General features: G+C 36.3%; 1 protein-coding gene across 2 annotated transcripts in view; it reads right to left on the bottom strand.

Moving 5' to 3' along the window:
* The window catches only part of LOC150098943 (uncharacterized), a 336,257-nt gene that overhangs the window by 177,176 nt on the left and 138,962 nt on the right, over positions 1-20,119 (bottom strand). Inside the window, exon 1 of one of the 2 annotated variants that reach the window (XM_090405003.1) lies at positions 17,699-18,643. The exons of the other annotated variant lie outside the window; for it this stretch is intronic. Coding sequence (XP_090261129.1) covers positions 17,699-18,473 — 775 coding nt within the window. The 5' untranslated portion in view covers positions 18,474-18,643. Of the gene's footprint in view, positions 1-17,698; positions 18,644-20,119 lie in introns of those variants that run through there. 2 annotated transcript variants of the gene reach the window in all.

Raw genomic sequence — 20,119 nt, 5'->3', positions numbered from 1 at the left:
CCTGCAATCATCATTAGTTACCTGAAGGCCATATGAGAACTTCGTGTACTTAGGTCATTGCTGATTTTGTCATTTTTGCTTTATTAATTGATGCTAAGAAACTACAGTGCTAAAAGCGTTTACAGCATCGTTATATAATCAATATTGAAGTCAGAAATGCTTTCAGCATATACTGTAGAAAGAGATCCTGCAGCAATACAGCATTTTTTCAACTGGCTACTGTCCAAAACCCAAGCACAATTTCAAATGTCGTACGTTAGACTAGTGATGTGATAATTAGTAGAGGGACTGCGCGACGCCAACTCTCAATAAAAAAAAAAGTCCTTTACAGATGACCCCAAAATGTAGGGATTGTGTCCAATATTTTGATGAAGTATGTAGGCAGTCTTCGATTGCTGTTTTAGAGGATGACAGTGCCCTTGTTATTTTAAATTATTCTTTTATAAGTCGTTTGATAAAATATAATTTAAATTTATTTATAAGTCAATAAATAAGTGGTATTTTTAAAATTTTGAGTCTCCAAAATTGGCAGGGCAGTCGAATTTTAGTTCATGCATCTCATCAGTTGCACTTCTACGTCTAACCACCCTCGACCGACAAAATGCAACAACGTATCGATTTAATAATTATCATAAAGCTTATATATGTAATTATTGTTGGTTCAGTACAACGTTCCTATTGTCAAGCTCTCTCGAGCTGCAAAATAACATCGAGGCAGGGGCACAACAACCAAAAGTGGCTACCACCATTACACCTAATCGATAATATCAGTGCAAGAACGTTCTTAGTTGAATAATAATTACACTTCGTGCATCTTTAATTACATCGCTTCCTAATAATCCACAGAACAATACTTCTGCTCCGTTATAAGCGAACCAATAAATGTTCCGATTGAAGATTTACAACTTAGCTGTATTTTTCTTATAGATTTCTAGTTGCTATGGCAACAACGAATTGTTGAGGTTGAACGAATGAGGTGTCAGAAGGGCTATCAAAGCAGCATTTTTTTTTTTTTTAAATCTCTTTCTTCCGATTCGTTTAATCCTGCCCTAGAGAAGTGTTTGCCCATTCTTTCAAAAACAATAAAATATATTGACAAACATGCTTATAAACAATGATTTGAATTTTCATTCTTTTTTATTTCTACTCCATCTTATTCGGTGTTTTTTTTTTTTTTAGACTGATTGTGAAACCGACAAAATAACCAAACCAATAATTAAATTTAGTCTTTATTGGTATTAACTTTATCAATTCTTCCATTTGTGTTACAATGCTTATTTAGTTGTGACGTCAGAATCTCATGGTGATGTTCGATTCTATTTCGAAGTTCGTTTCGTTCGCTAAATGTTTGCAGAAAAATTAGCAAGTTAAAAAGGGGTTTGTCACCCGAATAAACGCCGACTGTTCAACGTAACGAAATTATTCACATTATTACTTCACCTCATACTTTTATTTATCCACTTTGCAACAGTAGCGAGAGTTCCCCCCTTGTTACCTCTAGCCAGTGGTGTAGCTAGAGCTTTTGCTGCTCGGAGCGGTCCCTGAGTTTGCCACCCCCTCTCAATACACCAAAAATACTACAAAGAGTCAAAACGACGTACAGGGAAATAAATTAAAACACTATGTTTATTTTTGAAGTAAAACTTTAATTTCAACATTCTAAAATGTTATTTTTCCTGCTTTTCTGTTAGCAAAATCGTCGATGACACTGGCGAAGTCTATTTCATAGTAATTTAGATATTTCTTAATCAATTTTATTTAGAAAAACTCCTCTCACAACTAGCAACACTTACAACACTTGTGAGGAAAATTCGCAGTAGCATTACAATATTTAGAACTGAGTTCTCGAGACTGTATTTTAGAATTAGCTGGAAAAGTTCAAAAAGGTTCAAAGTGCCGCCCCCTCCGCTCCTCCCTAGCTACGCGTCTGCCTATAGCACTTGACATTCTCTTCAACACCCCCCGAATATCAGTAACAGAGACAAGACAAAGAAATCATTGTATTGTGAAACCACATTTCACTTACTCGAACAGGTACTACTATTTAATCTTAGCCGCTGTGGGTAGCGGCTAAGATTAAATAGTAGTAACATTACAGAAGTCAGCATTTACCTCATACATGACATTTTAGAAGCGCTCTTTTATCTACAGTTTTTACTTACTTTTTTTTTTTTTATAATCAGTGGTATTATTCTAAATTCTATTTTTAAACTGTAGTCAATCATTTACTTCTTCAGTACATGTTATCAATTAGTATTTGTTTATTTTGGTAGGGATTTTTTTTTTTCTTGCCTGTGATATCACAAACAAATAAATACAGTCGGAAAATAACTGATGAAAAATCAGTTGAACGATGATGCTTGTAGAGTTGTCTGTGGAAGAATTGATCCCCCCCCCACACACACACTTCGTTTTAGTTCGATTTGGCTGAATTTTTCCTGAAAACTTTAAGCAACGCCCATAATTCAATTTATATCAGTTGAATGGCACACCGTTTATTCGATTTCCGCTGTAATAGAAAATGTTAGAGAGGTGTCTTTAGAGGGGGGGGGGAGACGCCTTTTGACACGGGGAACAGAAGTTCTCCAGACTGTATTTTAGAATTACAGTACTTGAATTAAGTGCCTTTGCTGTCTCTTGATTTAAAGGAGACAGTCTCCCTGCTAAGAGTCCTTATAAGGACTGGCTTAAAGGGGCAAAGCAAGAATGCTTTTCATCTTCCCCGTTATCTGTAGAAGACAGTGCAGGGTTAAGGTGTTATTGAGCTATTAAAGCTCTGATCATGGCAGGAGGGTAACAGCAATAGCCGGGCCTCAGTTAGGACTTCATTGGCTACAGCATTGCCATCCTTTACCCTCCAAGGGTATTATTCCACAAAAAATATTTTCATTTTTTAAGAGCAGTTTTGAGTTGTTTTAAATTGTCATTTTATGTCTGTTAATTTTTGGTGTTCTGGCTGGTGTAACTATTCCTAACAACAATAGTAATAATATTTAAAAATAAATAAAATCAAGTATCAAATATTCTTCAAATAATCGTCTGTTAATTACCTTTTCAACTTACTGTTTAGACGTAGAGAATAACATACATTATTTCAAATGTGTGGCGTATAGTAAATGCTCGTTTCTTAAACACTTATCGAAACCAATGTGCAATTTAAACCCAAGTGTGTGTGTGTGTCGGCGTGTATTTGGGTTTAGATCAGTATTCTTGGATCATGCCCCCCATCTCAACGCCTCAAAGATTTTGATGCCTCCCCTCTAGCATAATAGTCAGCCAAGTTCTGAAAAAAGTATAATATAAATATGTACTTTAAATAAAAAAGGAACATAAGTAAAACTGTTTTAATCTGACTTTCTTCAATGAATATAAATTTTGTAGTACACTTTGCATATTATAAAACATAAATCGAACTGAACTCGGCAAAATAAAATCCGAGTTAATGTGATCCTTGAGTTTGATGTCTGCTGCAAAAAGTTTTTATTTGAGATACTAATTTAGTCGTTTTCAATCTCAAATCTCCATGGTTTGTGATATCCAGATGATTTTTTTTTTCAGTAACAAATCATTCACAGCACTCAAGCCACATTCAACTAAATATGACGACGGGAAGGGCAACAGTATTTTATATATTTTATTATTATTATTATTATTTTTTTTTTTTTTTTGCAAAACTAGTTGGATTTCGTTTCTGTCTCGTCAGAAAGCCAAGCTATTATTCATTTTATGTTGAATAAAGTTCTAATAGACTCATCATTTTGCTCTTCTGAGAGTTCTTCTTGACACTATATTTATGTTCACTGCTGTACTAGTGATGTCAGCTTTTTTTTTTTTTTTTTCTCTCGGAAAGTCAGAGTTGAAACATCGACAATTTATCGCCGACAATGGCGAGTTTTTTTGGGTATATCGATGATGAGGTGACGAATGCAACGTCAATTTCTAATTGCTCCCCCAAAATATTCAAATTTTCCCCCGTGGGGCGTAGCTCCACTTTGGGAAACACTGGTCTAGACCAACCGTATTGTACATTGGCTATAAACAGAAGAGTAAGGCACAACGTCTGTTATGTCCAATTTTTGAAGAAAAATTAAATATTTCATACAGTATTTTTGTGCAAAATATATTATTCATAAAAATCACTTCAGGAAATTTAATTATTTTTAACTTAAACATTAATTTAAAAGTTTAACTAATACACTTTTATTGTTTAACTTAAGTAGAACAATGCGGTGATTAATACCCTTGGAGGGTAATGGATGGCAATGCTGTAGCCAATGAAGTTTTTATTGAGGCTCGGCTGTTGTTACCCTCTTGCCATGATCAGAGCTTTAATAGCTCAATAACAACTTATCCCTACAGGACTGTCTTAGGTCTAAGTCAATCCTAAGTACAGCTGAGCACAACTAATTTCACTAGGCGAGCATGTAGCTCATAAACACTCCATTCAAAGTTTTTTTCATTTCAGACAATGGGGAATACGAAAAGCAATTTTGCTTCACCCATCTAGCCAGAAATGTTATTCATTATTCTTTGTTGAATACACCGATCATTGATTAGGAATGAATAATGACATCCTACCCAGGGTAACACACTTGGTAACAGATGGCAATGCTGTAGCCAATGAAGTTTTAACTGAGGCTCGGCTATTATTAGCCGTTACCCAGCCATGACTAGAGCTTTTATAACTCAATAACACCCCATCCACACAGATTTTCTTCAATCAGATGAAGGGATAAAGAGTCAAGGACTCAGTTCATCTCCAAAAAAAAAAAAAAAAAAAAAGTGTTTATTGTTATATATTTATTTATTTTGGCGAGGCAGGCATTTTATTGTTATCCTACCTCTTCATCTGTTCAATCCCATTTTTTAATTTTTATTTAGGAAAAGTGTATCCCATATGCCTGCCTAGTTGGTGAAGTCGTTAGCATAAAAGCAATTCTCCAATCCAATCCACATTTTTCGTATTCCGCTACGAGCGTGCTCTAAGATGAGCTTGTCTTTTAAAAATAAAATATCATTAATCATTAAAATGTCATAAAATTAAGTCTCGCAACCAAATACTTGTATATTGAATTAAACTGCATGTGCCAGCTAACGGTTAATATTATTGCCTGCAAATTTCTATATAACTTGTGGATATAGCCAATATTGTCTATGTTACCATCACGCACGTTATTGAAACCAAAAGCCATTTTAAACACATAGAGGACATTTAATAGCAAGAGAACGCCAATAAGAACATTAATACACGTTAATTGTTCGAAATGTAAATTCAATTCCCCCTTTAGCAGTAACACGCGCCTAAGCAAACCAACATATGAAAAGTAACCTTGTAACATGCGTCCATAACTGGAATAACTCACTCGAAACCACAGCGAAGGAAGTTGATTTCTGTTGTCATGACACCTAATCACTACCTGAACAATGGTATGACGTCATAAAGACGATTCCATCGAATGCAAAAGAGAAGGGGGGAAAGGGAATTATATATACAGCAATGATAAGTAAGTAGGGAGTTCAAATAATAAATTGATTTAAGCTGTGTCATCAACTACTGTTGTCGCTCGTTTGAGCCAACGTTACAAAGCTGCGTTGCTAAGGCACAAAACCTCAGCACGCCCCTAGAAGCCTCCTGTGTGGCTACATCCTTTTTTTTTTCTCCCCTCTCAACTCTTAACCTTCTTCAAACGTCTAATTATGCGTGCCTTGTGTTGGATCGTTTAGTTTTCCTCACGTATTCTACGTGATTCATATGCAAATTTTAAGTGCTTTATGTATAATTACACGTGGCATAGAAACATGAGACATAATTAAAGGGACGGTTCTTTTTGGGTTAGTCACGGACACCGCGTTTGAAATAGCTTCAGTAACGCAAGTGAATGCGCACATCCTGCTGAAGAAAAACCGATTCAATGTGACAAAACTGTAATCTCTCTCTTCATAGTCAAACTTTACTTAAAAGGCATTTAATTTGCATCAATAATTAAAGTAACTTATGGAGAATGCAAATTAGTTCACTCAAGATATTTGTTCTAAAAGCATTCTAAAATGGGCTTTTGTTATCAGAATCTACCAAATCGTAATTATTATTATTTTTTTTAAGTTCGTTGGTTCTAGGGCAGGGATAATATTATTAGAAACTGGGATTTGTTTGCTCCGTATTTACGGCAGAAATAACCAAGGTCGTCTGCGCGGTTAGCCTAGCGGCTGTGCGCTTCGCAACCATATGCCTGGGGAAGGAGTGTCCTAGGTTCGATTCCCGTCGACGACGCGAGGAGCTGAAGGATCATCCTCAGCCATAGCCAAGTTAGCTGGTCTTGGGCGTGGACAGTAGGGTTTTTTCCCTAGTTTATCCTGGGGGTTTTCATCCCGCAAAGCAGGCAAACCAGCCTTGAGAACTCATCACTACACGATACATCGGGGCGTACGGCTGACCACCTTATCCTGTGAACGGTTTGAGGTCTGATGATTAATAAACCCTCGACACCGCAAGGTAAAAGAGGCTATTCTGTTCAAGAATCAGATAATTGCCACGATGGTTGGTAATCTAAATGGGTGCATATTTTCCAACCTATTTTGTAGTTGTAAAATCTCATGTAGAATGGATGAACGTTGGAATTTTTAGGAGGTAGAGAAATGGCAGTAGAAGATGAGCTGATGAGATAACCAAGGTCATGAAGTCAGTGTATTGTGTGTATAAACTGCGAGTGTTCCTTGACCGGTTTGCTTGTTTTGGGGACAAAAAAACTTACCACCTGTATGAGAGACCCTAATCACCTTCAGTTTAAAAAAAATCCCTTATGAAGGTTCTCGCCCTGGACAGGGTTCGCACCCAGGTCTTTCGAAACAAAGAGAATTGTTGATTGAGCTATGGAGTGTCACAGAAATTGGGATGTGATTTTTAATTAAGAATTATGTGTGCTATGAATAAACTAACGTATATCTTGATAACATAATTTTCAAATGTGCTACTGTAACCTATTGAAATGTAGTTCAGCAGACCTGCATCCACATTTTTATGCAAACTAATCCAAATTCATTATACGTGAAACGAACTGACAGTAAACATATTAAAATGCAAATATAAATTAGCTGATAATTTCAAGGCAAATTATTATTATTACGTACTACCTCCTCGGAGTACGAGGATTCATTGCGGGAGGTCACCACTCTACACAATCCACCATCTACTCAAGTATTTTCGTCTGTTATCTGCGTGTGTTCTCTGGTCGATTTTGTTTTGTGGCACGAAAAACGCGTTGCTGTAACTAATAATTGTTTCATGAGATTGGCTAACTCATCCTCAACTGTAAAAGGTCTGAGTGTGAAAGAAAAGACATTAAACATATTAGAACTCGAGGCTTCTCTGGTCGAAAGTCGTATATTTCGTCGATCGTCCGACTGTTCTTCTAAGAGCTTTTTTCCTTATGAAAGAAATCACAAGGAAAATCGTAAACATTACGCTCTTAATCTATCCAAATATTTATCGGACAACTTAACTCACGTAACAACCGACTAACAATAATCCACCATCAATCCTCTCTCCTAGGGAGGTCATTAGAATGGGTTCGACACACGAGCCTGTTTTATAAAGTCTGGCTTCAATGGTAATTACTCGCGTGCATCTTTCGTCATCTGTTTGAGGAAAGATTCACCAGGTGAGCTTTGCATGCAAAATAAGAATAACTTGTTTGTTCGTCCGTACGCAATAATAGAAATGGATAAGTTTTCGCTCAGATTTGAATTCCGAAATTTGTCGAGCAATTCAAGAAAACATCTCCTCCCTTGTTATAATTCTTTTTTTTAATTGGAAAAACGGATGAAGAGAGAGTAATATTTCTTTTCTTTAATCAGCCAAAAAAAAAAAAAAGATTCCAAGTTCCATTTTCATGATAATGAATACCGAAATTTTTATTAAATGATGTTTTTTTTTTTTTTTTTTTTTTTTTATGAAAAAACTAAATATTCGAACTGGTAACAATATTTATATTATGAATACAAGAACGAGTCATGCAGCATGCGTATAATATCACGTGCCTCGGTCCCAGCTGTAGAGTAGGAGGAAACAGAGATTAGAGACGTGGGTATATATGCATAATTAATTAAAATTATAAACAATCACTCCCAAAATGTTGTTACCAGTTTTTTGGTCTTCTGTCTGAAAGAAGCTCATGACATATTGAGCGAAATATATAGGAGTAATAAATTCTATCTAGTTTTCTCTCACATGTGGGAAGCCATTCTTTTATAGAAATTTATACGATATGTAACGCGCATGTCTCTATTAAATGTCTAGTAATTTATTATCAAGATTTTTTCGATAATCTTACAGTCTCAAAATACTGGACTATATGAAAGAAAACATGAGGAACGACGACTCAAAATAATATCATTTATAAGAAGTAAGATAACTGAGTAGTGTTCTTGATGGACTATTTGAAGTTCACTGGAACCATACTAAGATGCTGTAAAATTTGAACCTACACTACAGCAGCTTCAAATTTCGTTATCTATTTTAGTATCGTATTGACAAGTAAAGATTGATGTTGAATTGAGGAGATTATTGTTGTTGTTTCATATATATATATATATATATATATATATATATATGAGGCAAACAAGCCTCATGAACACGCATATCTATAGAAATAAATAGCCTAGAGAAGGCAAGTCTGCTGCATTAATTATCTAATCCCCTTAATTAAGGGACTCAACGTCTAAGATGGACGAGAATAGGATGGATACCAACGTAACTCAAGCCGAAAGTGTCCCATTATGTCAAAATACGAATGTTTTTCGGTAGATGATCACACTCGAAGCTCGACTTTGAACGTTTATAATTTGTGAGCGGGAAATAGCTTAAAATTGTCAATAAAGAATTTGGTTTTTCGTACAGAAAACTTAAAACCGATCTGTCTGGAACACTTCATTTCTTCATACATTTACTTAGGTGTATTGGATAATTCATAGGAAGTTCATGTTGTCATCTTAGAGGAACTTCTGCCTTCCTAAGGAAAGAAAATGACGGAATTATGGAGATTTGATAAGTACATGCTTCACTCAATATTCCGCTATAAATTTGAATTTTAGATATTAATAGTTATGTTCAAGAATCAGATAATTGCCACGATGGTTGGTAATCTAAATGGGTGCATATTTTCCAACCTATTTTGTAGTTGTAAAATCTCATGTAGAATGGATGAACGTTGGAATTTTTAGGAGGTAGAGAAATGGCAGTTGAATTCCATCCCCCCCCCCCGGAAATAATACTCGTGTATAACGCTACCGTCAAGATGGGTGAAGCAAAAATGCTTTTCATATTACCCTTTGTCTGTAAAGGAAGTTATTCGGGAAAGGCAGTTTTGTGAGCTTTAAGCTCGCCCTCTGTGGGCAGTTGTATTAGGTATGATCAGTTGGGAGTAGAATAGTCTTTTGTATTTGTAGTACTTTGTTTCGTTGTAATTGACAGCTTGTACGATCGGCGGGTTTGAATATGAACTTAACTTGACGAAGAATTTTTCTGCGAGATCGCGGAGAAGGGAGGAAATGTATGGATTTCGATGAATCTGTGAATTTTTGATAAACCATGGAGCATCCTAGAATCATCCTTAGACACTTGTTTTGGATTCTTTGTAGTTTTGAAATGTTTGTAATACTCAAAAAAGTTTTAAAAAACGTATATAATTATAGTATGGAATATTTAAAAAGGTGTATTTGATAATTGGAATTTTTCAAAAGATTTAATAATAAATTATCGTTTCTTATAGAAATAAAGCAATTTGTATTAAATATTAAAGTATGAACATGTTTCAGATTATCAAACAACATATGTATAAGCACTAACAACCACGAGGCTTGAAGTGTTCCAATTTGAAAAATTTGATTGACGTGGGTAAGTCATTCCACAATTCGGTGAATGGTCCTGATGAGTTATTTAGACACATTAATGGAATAAAAATCAGATTATTACCTCTTAATTGGAAAAATAAAATGGGAACCAAGATAGAAAACAACAAAAAAGCATAAGGAAGATAGAAATTTTGAATCCTTCTAAGTTAGAAGTCTAGACGGCAATAGTATTAAACATTTGTACCAAAAAAAGAATAAAGAACTGGATGATAATTATAAAAGAAAAAAAAATCAGAACATAAAGGAATGGTCAAGCCTAAAAATCATAATGACAAATGCCCACAAGATTATAAAAAGTTGCAAAAGAAAGTTTAGGAACAAAGAAAAAGTGATAAAGAAAAAGAGGCCTTAGGGACTGGGATGACGAAATTAAATGTATTATTGAAGAAAATAAAAAAGCATATAAAAACTGACTTAACCTGAAGACGATGGAATCAAATAGAGTAGAAAAAAGAGCAACAGCAAAAGAAGCATGCACGAGAATAAACAAACAAGGGGGACAATTTTGTAACAAAATTAGAGAGGATTTGTACTCTTAAAAGATCTAACACATAAAATCCTTAAATATCTCAATAATGAAACTAGAGAAAAAGCAGATATTAATCCCATTAAAATAGAAACATGGCAAAATTACTACCAACTGTGATATGATGAAAACATTCAAAACAGAAAATCACTTTCTATAAACAACTCGGAAAACATCACTCTTGAAGAATTAACAGAAGCATTAACCCAAAGTAAAACAGGAAAAGCTGTAGGAGAAGACAATATAAAACGGGAACCTATCAAATATACAGAACTTGAATTCTCGCTCAGCTTACTTCACTTTTATAATATGATTTGGAAAGAAAGAAAATGCCCACAAGATTATATTGGACAAAAACAATAATTTTCCCCACCTACAAAAAAGGACACAAATCTGATTGGAACAATTAGTACCTGTTATAAAGTATATGCAAAAATCTTAGCATATAAATTTAAACGTATAGTAGATCCAAAATTAATAGAACAACAAAATGGATTCAGAAAAGGCAGGTTTTGCATAGACTTTGCATTTACATTAAAATTACTAATCGAAAAACACACAGAAATGAAGATAGAAACATACATTGCTTTTACAGATTGCACCAAAGCATTTGATAAAATTATCATGGGAAATCCTGGAAGATAACGAAATACCAAACCAACTCTTTAGAGCCTTATTTAATATATATCAAGATAATGAAATATCTGTGAAGTAAAATAATTTAATATCAAGCTGGAAAGCAATAAATAGAGGAGTACGTCAGGGTTGACCTCTCTCACCAATTGTATTTAATATATACATCGATAAAATCATAAAAGAATGGAAGATAACTGATGAAAGAGGATTCAAGATAAACCGTAACAACAGATTAGCTACCCTACTTTTTGCTGATGATCAAATAACCCTTGGAAAAAGTGAAGATGAACTACAAAAATCATTATGGGGTCTAAATAATCTGATAAAAACATATGGTATTGAAATATCAACCGACAAAACAAAAGTCATGGCCTTCAAAGGTGCTAATCCAATAAGAAGCAAAATAGTAATAAACGACAAAATAATAGAGCAAGTAAATACATTCAAATATTTAGGTTGCACAATGCCACATGAAAATGAAGCTGATATAGAACCAAAGATATCAAACTTTTTAAAAGTAATAGACATTATAAATCAAATGTTCACACCCAATTATGTACAAAAGCACACACACGAATAAAAATCTACAATCCAGTAGCTAAACCCACCTTACTTTATGGCAGTGAGATATGGACAATAAAAAAAGCAGACGAAAGAAGAATTGAATCATCCGAAATGAAATGTGCAGAACTGAAGGAGTCACAATAATGGATAAAAATGAAAAGCAACGAAATCAGAAATAAACTTGTAATTACAAACTCCCTAAATAAAAAAAGTTATTTGCTATAGAGATAAATGGAAAAAAACATGTAATGGGAATGAATAGAAGGCAGAATTTGAAATACTTTTTCTATACTATTCATACAGCTGTAGGTGGTGTATTTGCATCTAACCATTTCGGGACATTCTTGTTAAAATCTATTAAGGGGATGTTGAATAACACCAAAGTGCAAATGATCTGCATGCATGTAGATCATTCGCAACCACCACCCCCTCTTCTTCCCCTCTCAGGCTTATTAATATCATGACATTCGCCATACGCATGCTAAGTTCAATTGTCTGTCTCGTTGGTAATGTATTTGGATTATGGCCAGGTTTATTAATAATAAAGTAGCAGTTGGCGAATGCTGGCAGGAGATCAAACACCCAAAGAAGAACGTCTGAAATTAGATCGCAAGAAAATAGATTAAAGAAGTCTTATTTCGAAAATATCCTATTAATAATGGAACTTGGATTTGACATTAAGATAAACAGGAAAAAAAGAATTACGAGGAGAATGCAGGGCTAAATTTAAAAACAAAATAAAATCGTAGCAAGATAGAATTATCCAGTAATAGAAGGACAAGAGAAAAATGCAGAAAAAAAAATTAAATAAAACTAGAATAATCGCAGAAAGATAGAACTACACGTAGAAGATAAATATGCCATCTGCACATTATTCAAGGTTTACTGCAGATGGAAATGAATATTAATATGAGACAATTAATTATGTAAATAGATCACGTGTTGGAGAACTTCCTTCCCACACAGTTTCTGCGAGTTGGACATCCCGGCTATCTCATCGTTCTATGCATCAATCCTCCCACTTATATTTCACACCTATATAACACGTTCCTGTATTTCTGACTAGGCTAGAATCCATTATCGCTGTCAGTCTTGTCATTTATCTTTACATAGATCGATACAAACTCCTTGTTCACTTTTTCCTTCCCCCATCTAAGACTAAAAATATGCATGTAGGCAGAAGTCCAAGTTATGTTTTCTTTTCCAATTTTCTGGTAGAACAACGCTTAGCAGTATAATAAAAAAACAAGGATGGCAGAAGAAAAAAAAAATGAAGCTCACAAGTTAGTTGTTTGCATTATTTATGCTGGTTACATCATTGAACTGTGTTCCCAAGTTATTCATAAATATAGAAAAGTTGTATCAGAATCTGTGTATGGCTAAGAATTGAAAAGTAGGGTTTTTTTTTCTGCTATCGTGTACTTTGTATCTCTATTCCAGTGTAAATAACATGTTTTTTTTTTCCTACAATCACGGGTTGTAGTCTGTCCTCCCCTGGTTTCATCATCATGCCTTTGGCTAACCAGCCACATTTCACGGCTCTTCAAAAGCAAACGAATGACTTGTAAACGATGTCTTGCTTGTCAGAACAGATACTACATTTAGTTCTTAGCATTACTGTTAGCGCCCTCTAATAAGAATCACCGTTTACCGTACTAACCACAGGACTGAATCATTATAAAGAGAAAAGAATACACCAAAATCTGTGAAAATCTGGAATCATGGCAGAATAAATCAGTATAATGTGCTTGTTAACTGAGTGTGCTTTCTGAAAAGCGAAGTGTCTGAGAAGAAAAATCTTTCTGCCTTCGGTTAACTTACCTTCAATAGAAAGAGTCCTTATGGAAAATGCTATTTCCTAAATAGAAGTGTAATCCAGCTCATGTCGCATCTTCCTTTCGATCAGGTCTGTTTACAATTTATGAATTAAATAAAGACTATATAAAAATATTTAAATACGTTTTATTTAATAATTTTTTTAATTATCTTTATATATTTTAAAAATTACTGAAAGATTATTAATAATTACAAACGCACCTTTTATTTATTAATATAAATTTTATAGAGTACGATAATGGATAAGTGTAGAAGTGGATTTGTTGAGTGTGTCTCTTGCGAGTCCTTTAAGTTTCTGGAGGCGGACAATATCAAACTTTAAACCGATGTTTGCTTCATGATGGAAGTTCTGATCTTCCCAGGCATCTATTTGTGAATACATTTGTCTAAAGCCAAATAGTTCAACGGCATGGAATCGAGATGCCACCATGTATATTATGAGCTTTTATCCCAACACAAATAATAAATGACAACGATTATGGGATCATTTAATCAATGAGAATCGGAAGAAAGAATCGTATTGTAACAAAGAATATGGTTGCCATCAATATGTCTGAGTATCTAGTGGAAAATAAAGCTATGTGACATAGTGTCCACTTTGCAGAGACATTGTGTCTGCAATGAAGACCAACTAAATGGGGTCGCTTAATGTTATTTAACCTGGTGGAGATGGGATAACTTTTGATAACTGGCTTGATTCCAAGAAGGACTTCTGCCAGATCCGACTGTCTTATTTCAAAGTTACAACATTCTCAAATAAAAAAAAAGTATTTTAAAAGCACGCAGTAGTAGAAAGGCATTTCATACGCTATAAAAAGATTGCAAAATACTTTCTATTAATTATAGTCATTTGTTAACAGACGGTACAGAATATCACTGCTAAATGACGTCACAGACATAACTCCATCCAAGTATGGCTTGCAAAATATCATGCGGAACGCAATGCCGAAGTCATCTTGGCATCAATGGCTGCCATTTTGAATAATTAAAAGCATAAGCCGTCTTCATAATATTTTCGTTGTTTCCTGAAAGGTAAAAGTGGTTTCTTTTTGCGCATGACAACCTCCCGTCTTCAGTAACACAAATTAAGGATTATTTGTCCTTTAGTAAATGTCTTACAATCACTTAATAATTATGGTTAATGCACGTATTCTATTTTAGCATCTGATAAATACCACTTGTCCCAGAGGAAACAGGTGGAGTGTATAGATATGACTACGTAGCTATGGACAGCAGCACTAGCGACATCTACTGGCTGCAAATTACGAAGTTTGTCCTTAATTGTATTAGCTGAGATTGAATATGAAATATGATTACATTTTAACTAGAGATTATTTATATTTCATTGGAATTAAGACTACTATCTTTTTTTTTTTTTTTGGACTCAAGATCGTCATTTAGTTTCAAAAACTCAAAATTTACATTATACACGATGTTTTTTTTTTTAAATCACTCATTTGTAATGGGATTATTAATATTGTTAATCGGTGCTATCGTATGTATGTTTACTTCTCAGTGGCTGGTTATCGACCAAGTAGCTTACAGATAACTCCCTAAGCTAAAAATATACACAAAACAAGGGCGGATCACCATTCTTCGCGTGTAGTATTAAAGCTAAAATAGATGACGTTACGAAAAAAACTCCCAGCACAAAAAGGATGTCAAATGGTGATAAGCAAAAGATCAATTTTTCACGTTAGTATCTGTGAATATTTCAATGCAGAAAGCTCAACTACCCAGCATCCTCTCTGTTCGATAGTAGTTCATTGTTGCAAAGTTGAACCGCTAGGGAAGAGTGTAATTGTTGAGACTGCTTTTTTTTTTTTTTCAAGTTATTACAAAATGTGATATTATATCCTTTTAGTAAACAGGCAGTTTCGAAAACATGTAATTCTCTGTACGAAACCTATTTTGAAATGCAACAGGCAAGTGAAACTAATTAAATGTATACCATACTATCTTGCCTTTCTCCATCTGCCCTACTTATGTGCTCAAGCAGTGATGTAGATAATATAAAGCGCGAAAGAGTAATTTCCCAACATATGTATTCGAATCATGCAGTTGATGAAGCTATTTCAGTCCAAACACATTCCTTGGTGGACGCCACTTTGCGACCCATCTTTATAATTGCAAATAGTTGGCATATCTCTTTAAATTGAATTTTGCCGCATGTCTACAAGTGTGCAGAGAGAGAGACGCGTCAGGTTTTCCTTCTAACTAAACATGAAATGAACTAAGTCAAGGCTTCAAAGACGTTACTGCTGCAAATCTTAGAGCGAATATTGTTTAGTAGCAACTATAAACCCTCATATCTACGAAACAGCCTAGTAAAAGACTTGTTTGCAGACATGCATGTGTCAGAGCTCTCCTGTAGAGCTAAATACATACACGTAAGCATTAACGGAATTTGTTAAATGACGCGGGTGATGATTTTTACCGCCAGATGTGATCCCCCCCGTTGTGAAGGTGTGACGCTGGATAAAGTTCCACGTTTGGTCTCTCGAGCAGAATTTCCAGTTTAAAAAAAATAATAATAAAAACAGAAGGAAAAAAAAATAAACTTTGGTATTATACGATCTTTCCATGGTGGAATTCACATAAAAAATGACTATCATTACTAGTCGAAATAAATGATTAAAAATGTAAAAAATCAAAATTACATTTTAAAATTAAATCAAATGTATATTTTGGTTGTTTCGTACGATGCTATAAAACCGTATTTTTTTTTTTTTTATCTTTTATAGCACATATTTGAATTTTTATTCTTATTTTATTGATCCTCTTTCACGTCGAACTTGATGATACAAAAAACCGATGGTTGTGCTTGAACTGGCTTCGCTAAGTTGTGCCACGGGCATCTGGTTTATCAAAAGGGATATCTTTTTTATGATTGTTCCATGGGATATCTCTAAGAAACATATCACAGTCGTAAAGTATATGTGGACCACAGGAGAGGTAATAAAACTCTTTCTCGACATACGAAAAAAAAAGTTAGGGAACACTTCGATGAAAGCTGTTGGACAGGAGTTGAAGATAAAAAAAATTTCGTTTGATTCTGAAATGGTCATAACGGTTTGCCCTACAGCTCACCTTCTCTTGGTACAACACTACTGCCAAACTTGTAACGTAGCCTAAGGGGTAATAGAAAAGAATTCATGCAGTATTCTTAAGAAAGTTTAAAGCAACAGCAACAGTTTAAAGCAAATAAGGCCAAGGCCTGTATATGTTTTCTAAAGAGAACCAAGATTTTTTTTTTTATTATCCCATATATCCTTGCGTTGCCATGGAAACGGCTAAGTGGGTTGTCCTTAGTGAGCAACGGAGATAATTAAAAAGGCAATGAAATAAGGACATAAAATGTTGTTTTCACATTCGGTCACGTGATAAATATTAGTTTGGATTTCAAAAAAAAAATGGCAAACTTAACTTTCCACTTTTTCGTAGCTATTTCTTTTTCTTGCATTTCATTAAATTCGGCATCCCATTTGAATCACAAATCTTTCTGATCACCTTTTCTTGAACTTTAAGAAAAGGCAATCAAACCCAATGAGATGCTCGAAATGGTTCTGTCCAAATGTTCTGCGCTTAGTGTGTGAGCCACAAACACTTGAGTCGCTTCCGCTAATTACCATCATGGCGCCCATCTCCTAGGCTACGAATGGAACAGAGGGGTTAAGTAGGATCAACTTAATTAAAGAGGAAATCTCTTTTCCACCAATGGTGTCAGACACTCAAAGGGTGCTTAAGGAAAACGCAATGTTTATAAATAAGATTGCGAATTTCCCACCGATAGGTAAATTCTAAGGAATTTGTCCTTACGTCTCAATGTCTAAGAAGACCCATCAACCTCAATTAGATTTGAATGCGTACTGAGATTTAGAGTTGTCTTTTCGGATACTTTAGTGCCCTTTATAGTTGAAGAAATTGTTTGAAGTAAACTTAAGATATGAAAGTTACTTGTGTGATAATATAATAGTATTGTTTATACAAGTTTTTTTTTTTTATTACTCAAATTTTTGTTTATCCAGCATGAGTTTGAAATATTAAAATCTACGAACTGACAGTCAAGGACTTTGTAAGAAACTGCATTTTAAACAGCATCATGACGAACGTTTTGCTACTCACAGTTTTACGCCCGGTGCAATGCAGGACAACCCCCACTTCGAATAGGAAATAAGAAGTTTAGTAGGGAAACAAAGACGAATAAGCGCTAAATTTTCTACTCACCCATTTCATCGATTGCCGGGGTCATCCGTAAGGTCACGGCTACCAGCACCACACACATGAACAGGATGAAGGAAGCCACGGACATCACCACCAAGCTGACGATCCTCTGCGACCTCGTCTCTCCACTCTCCACTTCTTTTTCGGCCTCCTCATCGGTGGCCCCCGATGGGATGGGCGCCAGCGAGATCACTTTGCTGTCCTGGTGGGTTTCCCAGTTGGCTACGACCGCAGTCGAGGCAGCGCTACTACTGCTGTGTCGGCTTCTTTGAACGGTCGCCGATTCCGACTCGTTGGTGGTAGTTGACATGGAGTGCCGACACCTGCGATGTCGATGGTGGTGGTGATGATGGCGATGGTATCTGGGGTACTCTTCATCCGTGTGAGATGATTTGTGGCTGCTGCTCACGCTCGAGCCACGAGAGAACCTGTCCCGTCGCTCCCTAATCTCCCTGAGGGGTCGTCGAGGCAAAGTCCTCCCTTCGCTGTCCGACGACCCGGCAACACTACTCCCTCGTCTCCTCTGCGCCCTTTTGTTCCGACGAAGGTCCTCATCGGGACACGACACTTTACGTTTGCCATTCTTGCCGCCCTGTTTGGACGAATCCTGTATCGAATGGCGACGTCTAGACGGATAGGTGTGAGCTACGGGCAACAAAGGATAGAGCGAGCCTCGCGTTCGCTTCTTAGCACTGGTGCCTACCCTCAGAACCACCCCGTCTTTGATGTGACTGCCCGGCGGAGCCCTCGACCTTCCACCTCTTTGAGAGTCTGCCATAGGAGACGTGATTCCGTGCAGCTAGTTGGTCACCCGGCTGGATTCTTGTGTGGTAGGCCATCGTTGCCACTTCTCCCCCCTACCCGCATCACAAGACCCCCATCACGCAGTCTGGACCGCCCCTGGATGCAGACGCGAGTTCTCGATGCATGCACACCAATGTTTACATTTCTGACACCGACTCGAATGTGCCACTGTGGGAGAGACCACGAGGCCGGTTGCCTTCCCACCGTACCGCGCAAACGAAACGAAACCACCACAGCGCATGCGACAACGAGCCCACGTACACAAGCGCGAGGATAACGATTCGGAAAGATAGTGTCGGCGGCGCCCCAGGAACGGCTCGCCCGTAGATTGATGTTTGGATAAGACTATCCGAGAACCAGTGATAGCTTCAAGGAGGGCGGCGATAAGATCCAGAAATTTATCCACCCCTATCTCCCTCCCCTTTTTATTTATGTCCTTTGCCACACCCGAGATAGCACAGACCCCTCAAACACTTAGAAAAAAAGGGGACGACACTGCGTGCGTCTACTGTACCGGTAGTCTCTGGTAGTTCTCTACGTAAGATGAATTGTTGGAATGCTTGCGTTCGAACTGTCTGTCTGTCACCAATTACTGTAAATAGGGGGGGGGAGCTAATAGCACACGAGCACTCATGCACGCACGCACACACACAAACGAGATCTTCCGTTATGTTTCTAGTCGGCTTGTTAAACGATAAGAAGGCGGGGGGAGGAGAAAGAAAGAACAAAAAAAATGTTAGGAAATAAAATCCTTTGAAAGTAAGTGCAGGACTCAAGCAACTCATGGAAATCGAGCTTACGCTGCATCAGGAATTTACATAAGAAACAGTTTCATTTGTGAACTTGTTTTTTCCCCTTTCACCCGGTTTTAAACTAGTTTTGATCTTTGTTAGTGGGGGGTGATAAATTTTAATACCCCTCAATTAATCGGATTATTTCCCCTCTAATGAAAATTTCCATCTCCCTTATACACAACTTCTTTTCTCTAAACTTCGTAGTTCTAATATTCGCCACCAGAGGGAGTGACTGTGCACGATTTCTTATTTCTCTATAATAGCAGCTCTTTTTACAAATCACTATGGGACGAGATGCGAGGGGCAAAGAAGTCTCTAATATCATGCATCTATCACGAATGTTAGGGTCAATGAAGACCTGAAATTCCACTCGCATCAGGATTCTCCAGAAAAGATCGATGGGGATTAGAGATGCGATCAATTATGTAAAGGAGGCTTGGGGAGAGTCAAAACTGTGTCCGTTTTCCTTATGATACAATACATCCTAAACGAAAACTCATTTTCAAGATAATCATCTTTATTTTTAATCTACAAAACCAAGCAATCCTTTCTCACGGAAGCTTATCGCACACATCCATTATAAACTGCACTCGCGTAGGTAATCAATTATTTTGCCGAATCTTTAATCAACTCGGCTACAGGAAGTGGCCTTCATTTATAATGCAGACGAGGTGTTAACAGCCCGTTCCCAAACAGTCGGCAATTTGCAAAACCTTATCACCGAACAGCATCGCACAACGTTCCACATCCGTTTGGATGCCGGCAAATGGATCAAGCCCTGCTAATTTGCTTTACTCGAAAACACAAGCCCGCTAATGATCCCAAC

The sequence above is a fragment of the Typopeltis vanoorti genome, chromosome 15, assembly GCF_054136105.1.
Source record: "Typopeltis vanoorti isolate ZY-2024b chromosome 15, IOZ_Tvanoo_1.0, whole genome shotgun sequence".
NCBI lineage: Eukaryota > Metazoa > Arthropoda > Arachnida > Uropygi > Thelyphonidae > Typopeltis > Typopeltis vanoorti.
The sequence above is the reverse complement of the archived record's forward strand: the minus strand, read 5'-3'. Positions and strand labels throughout refer to the sequence as shown.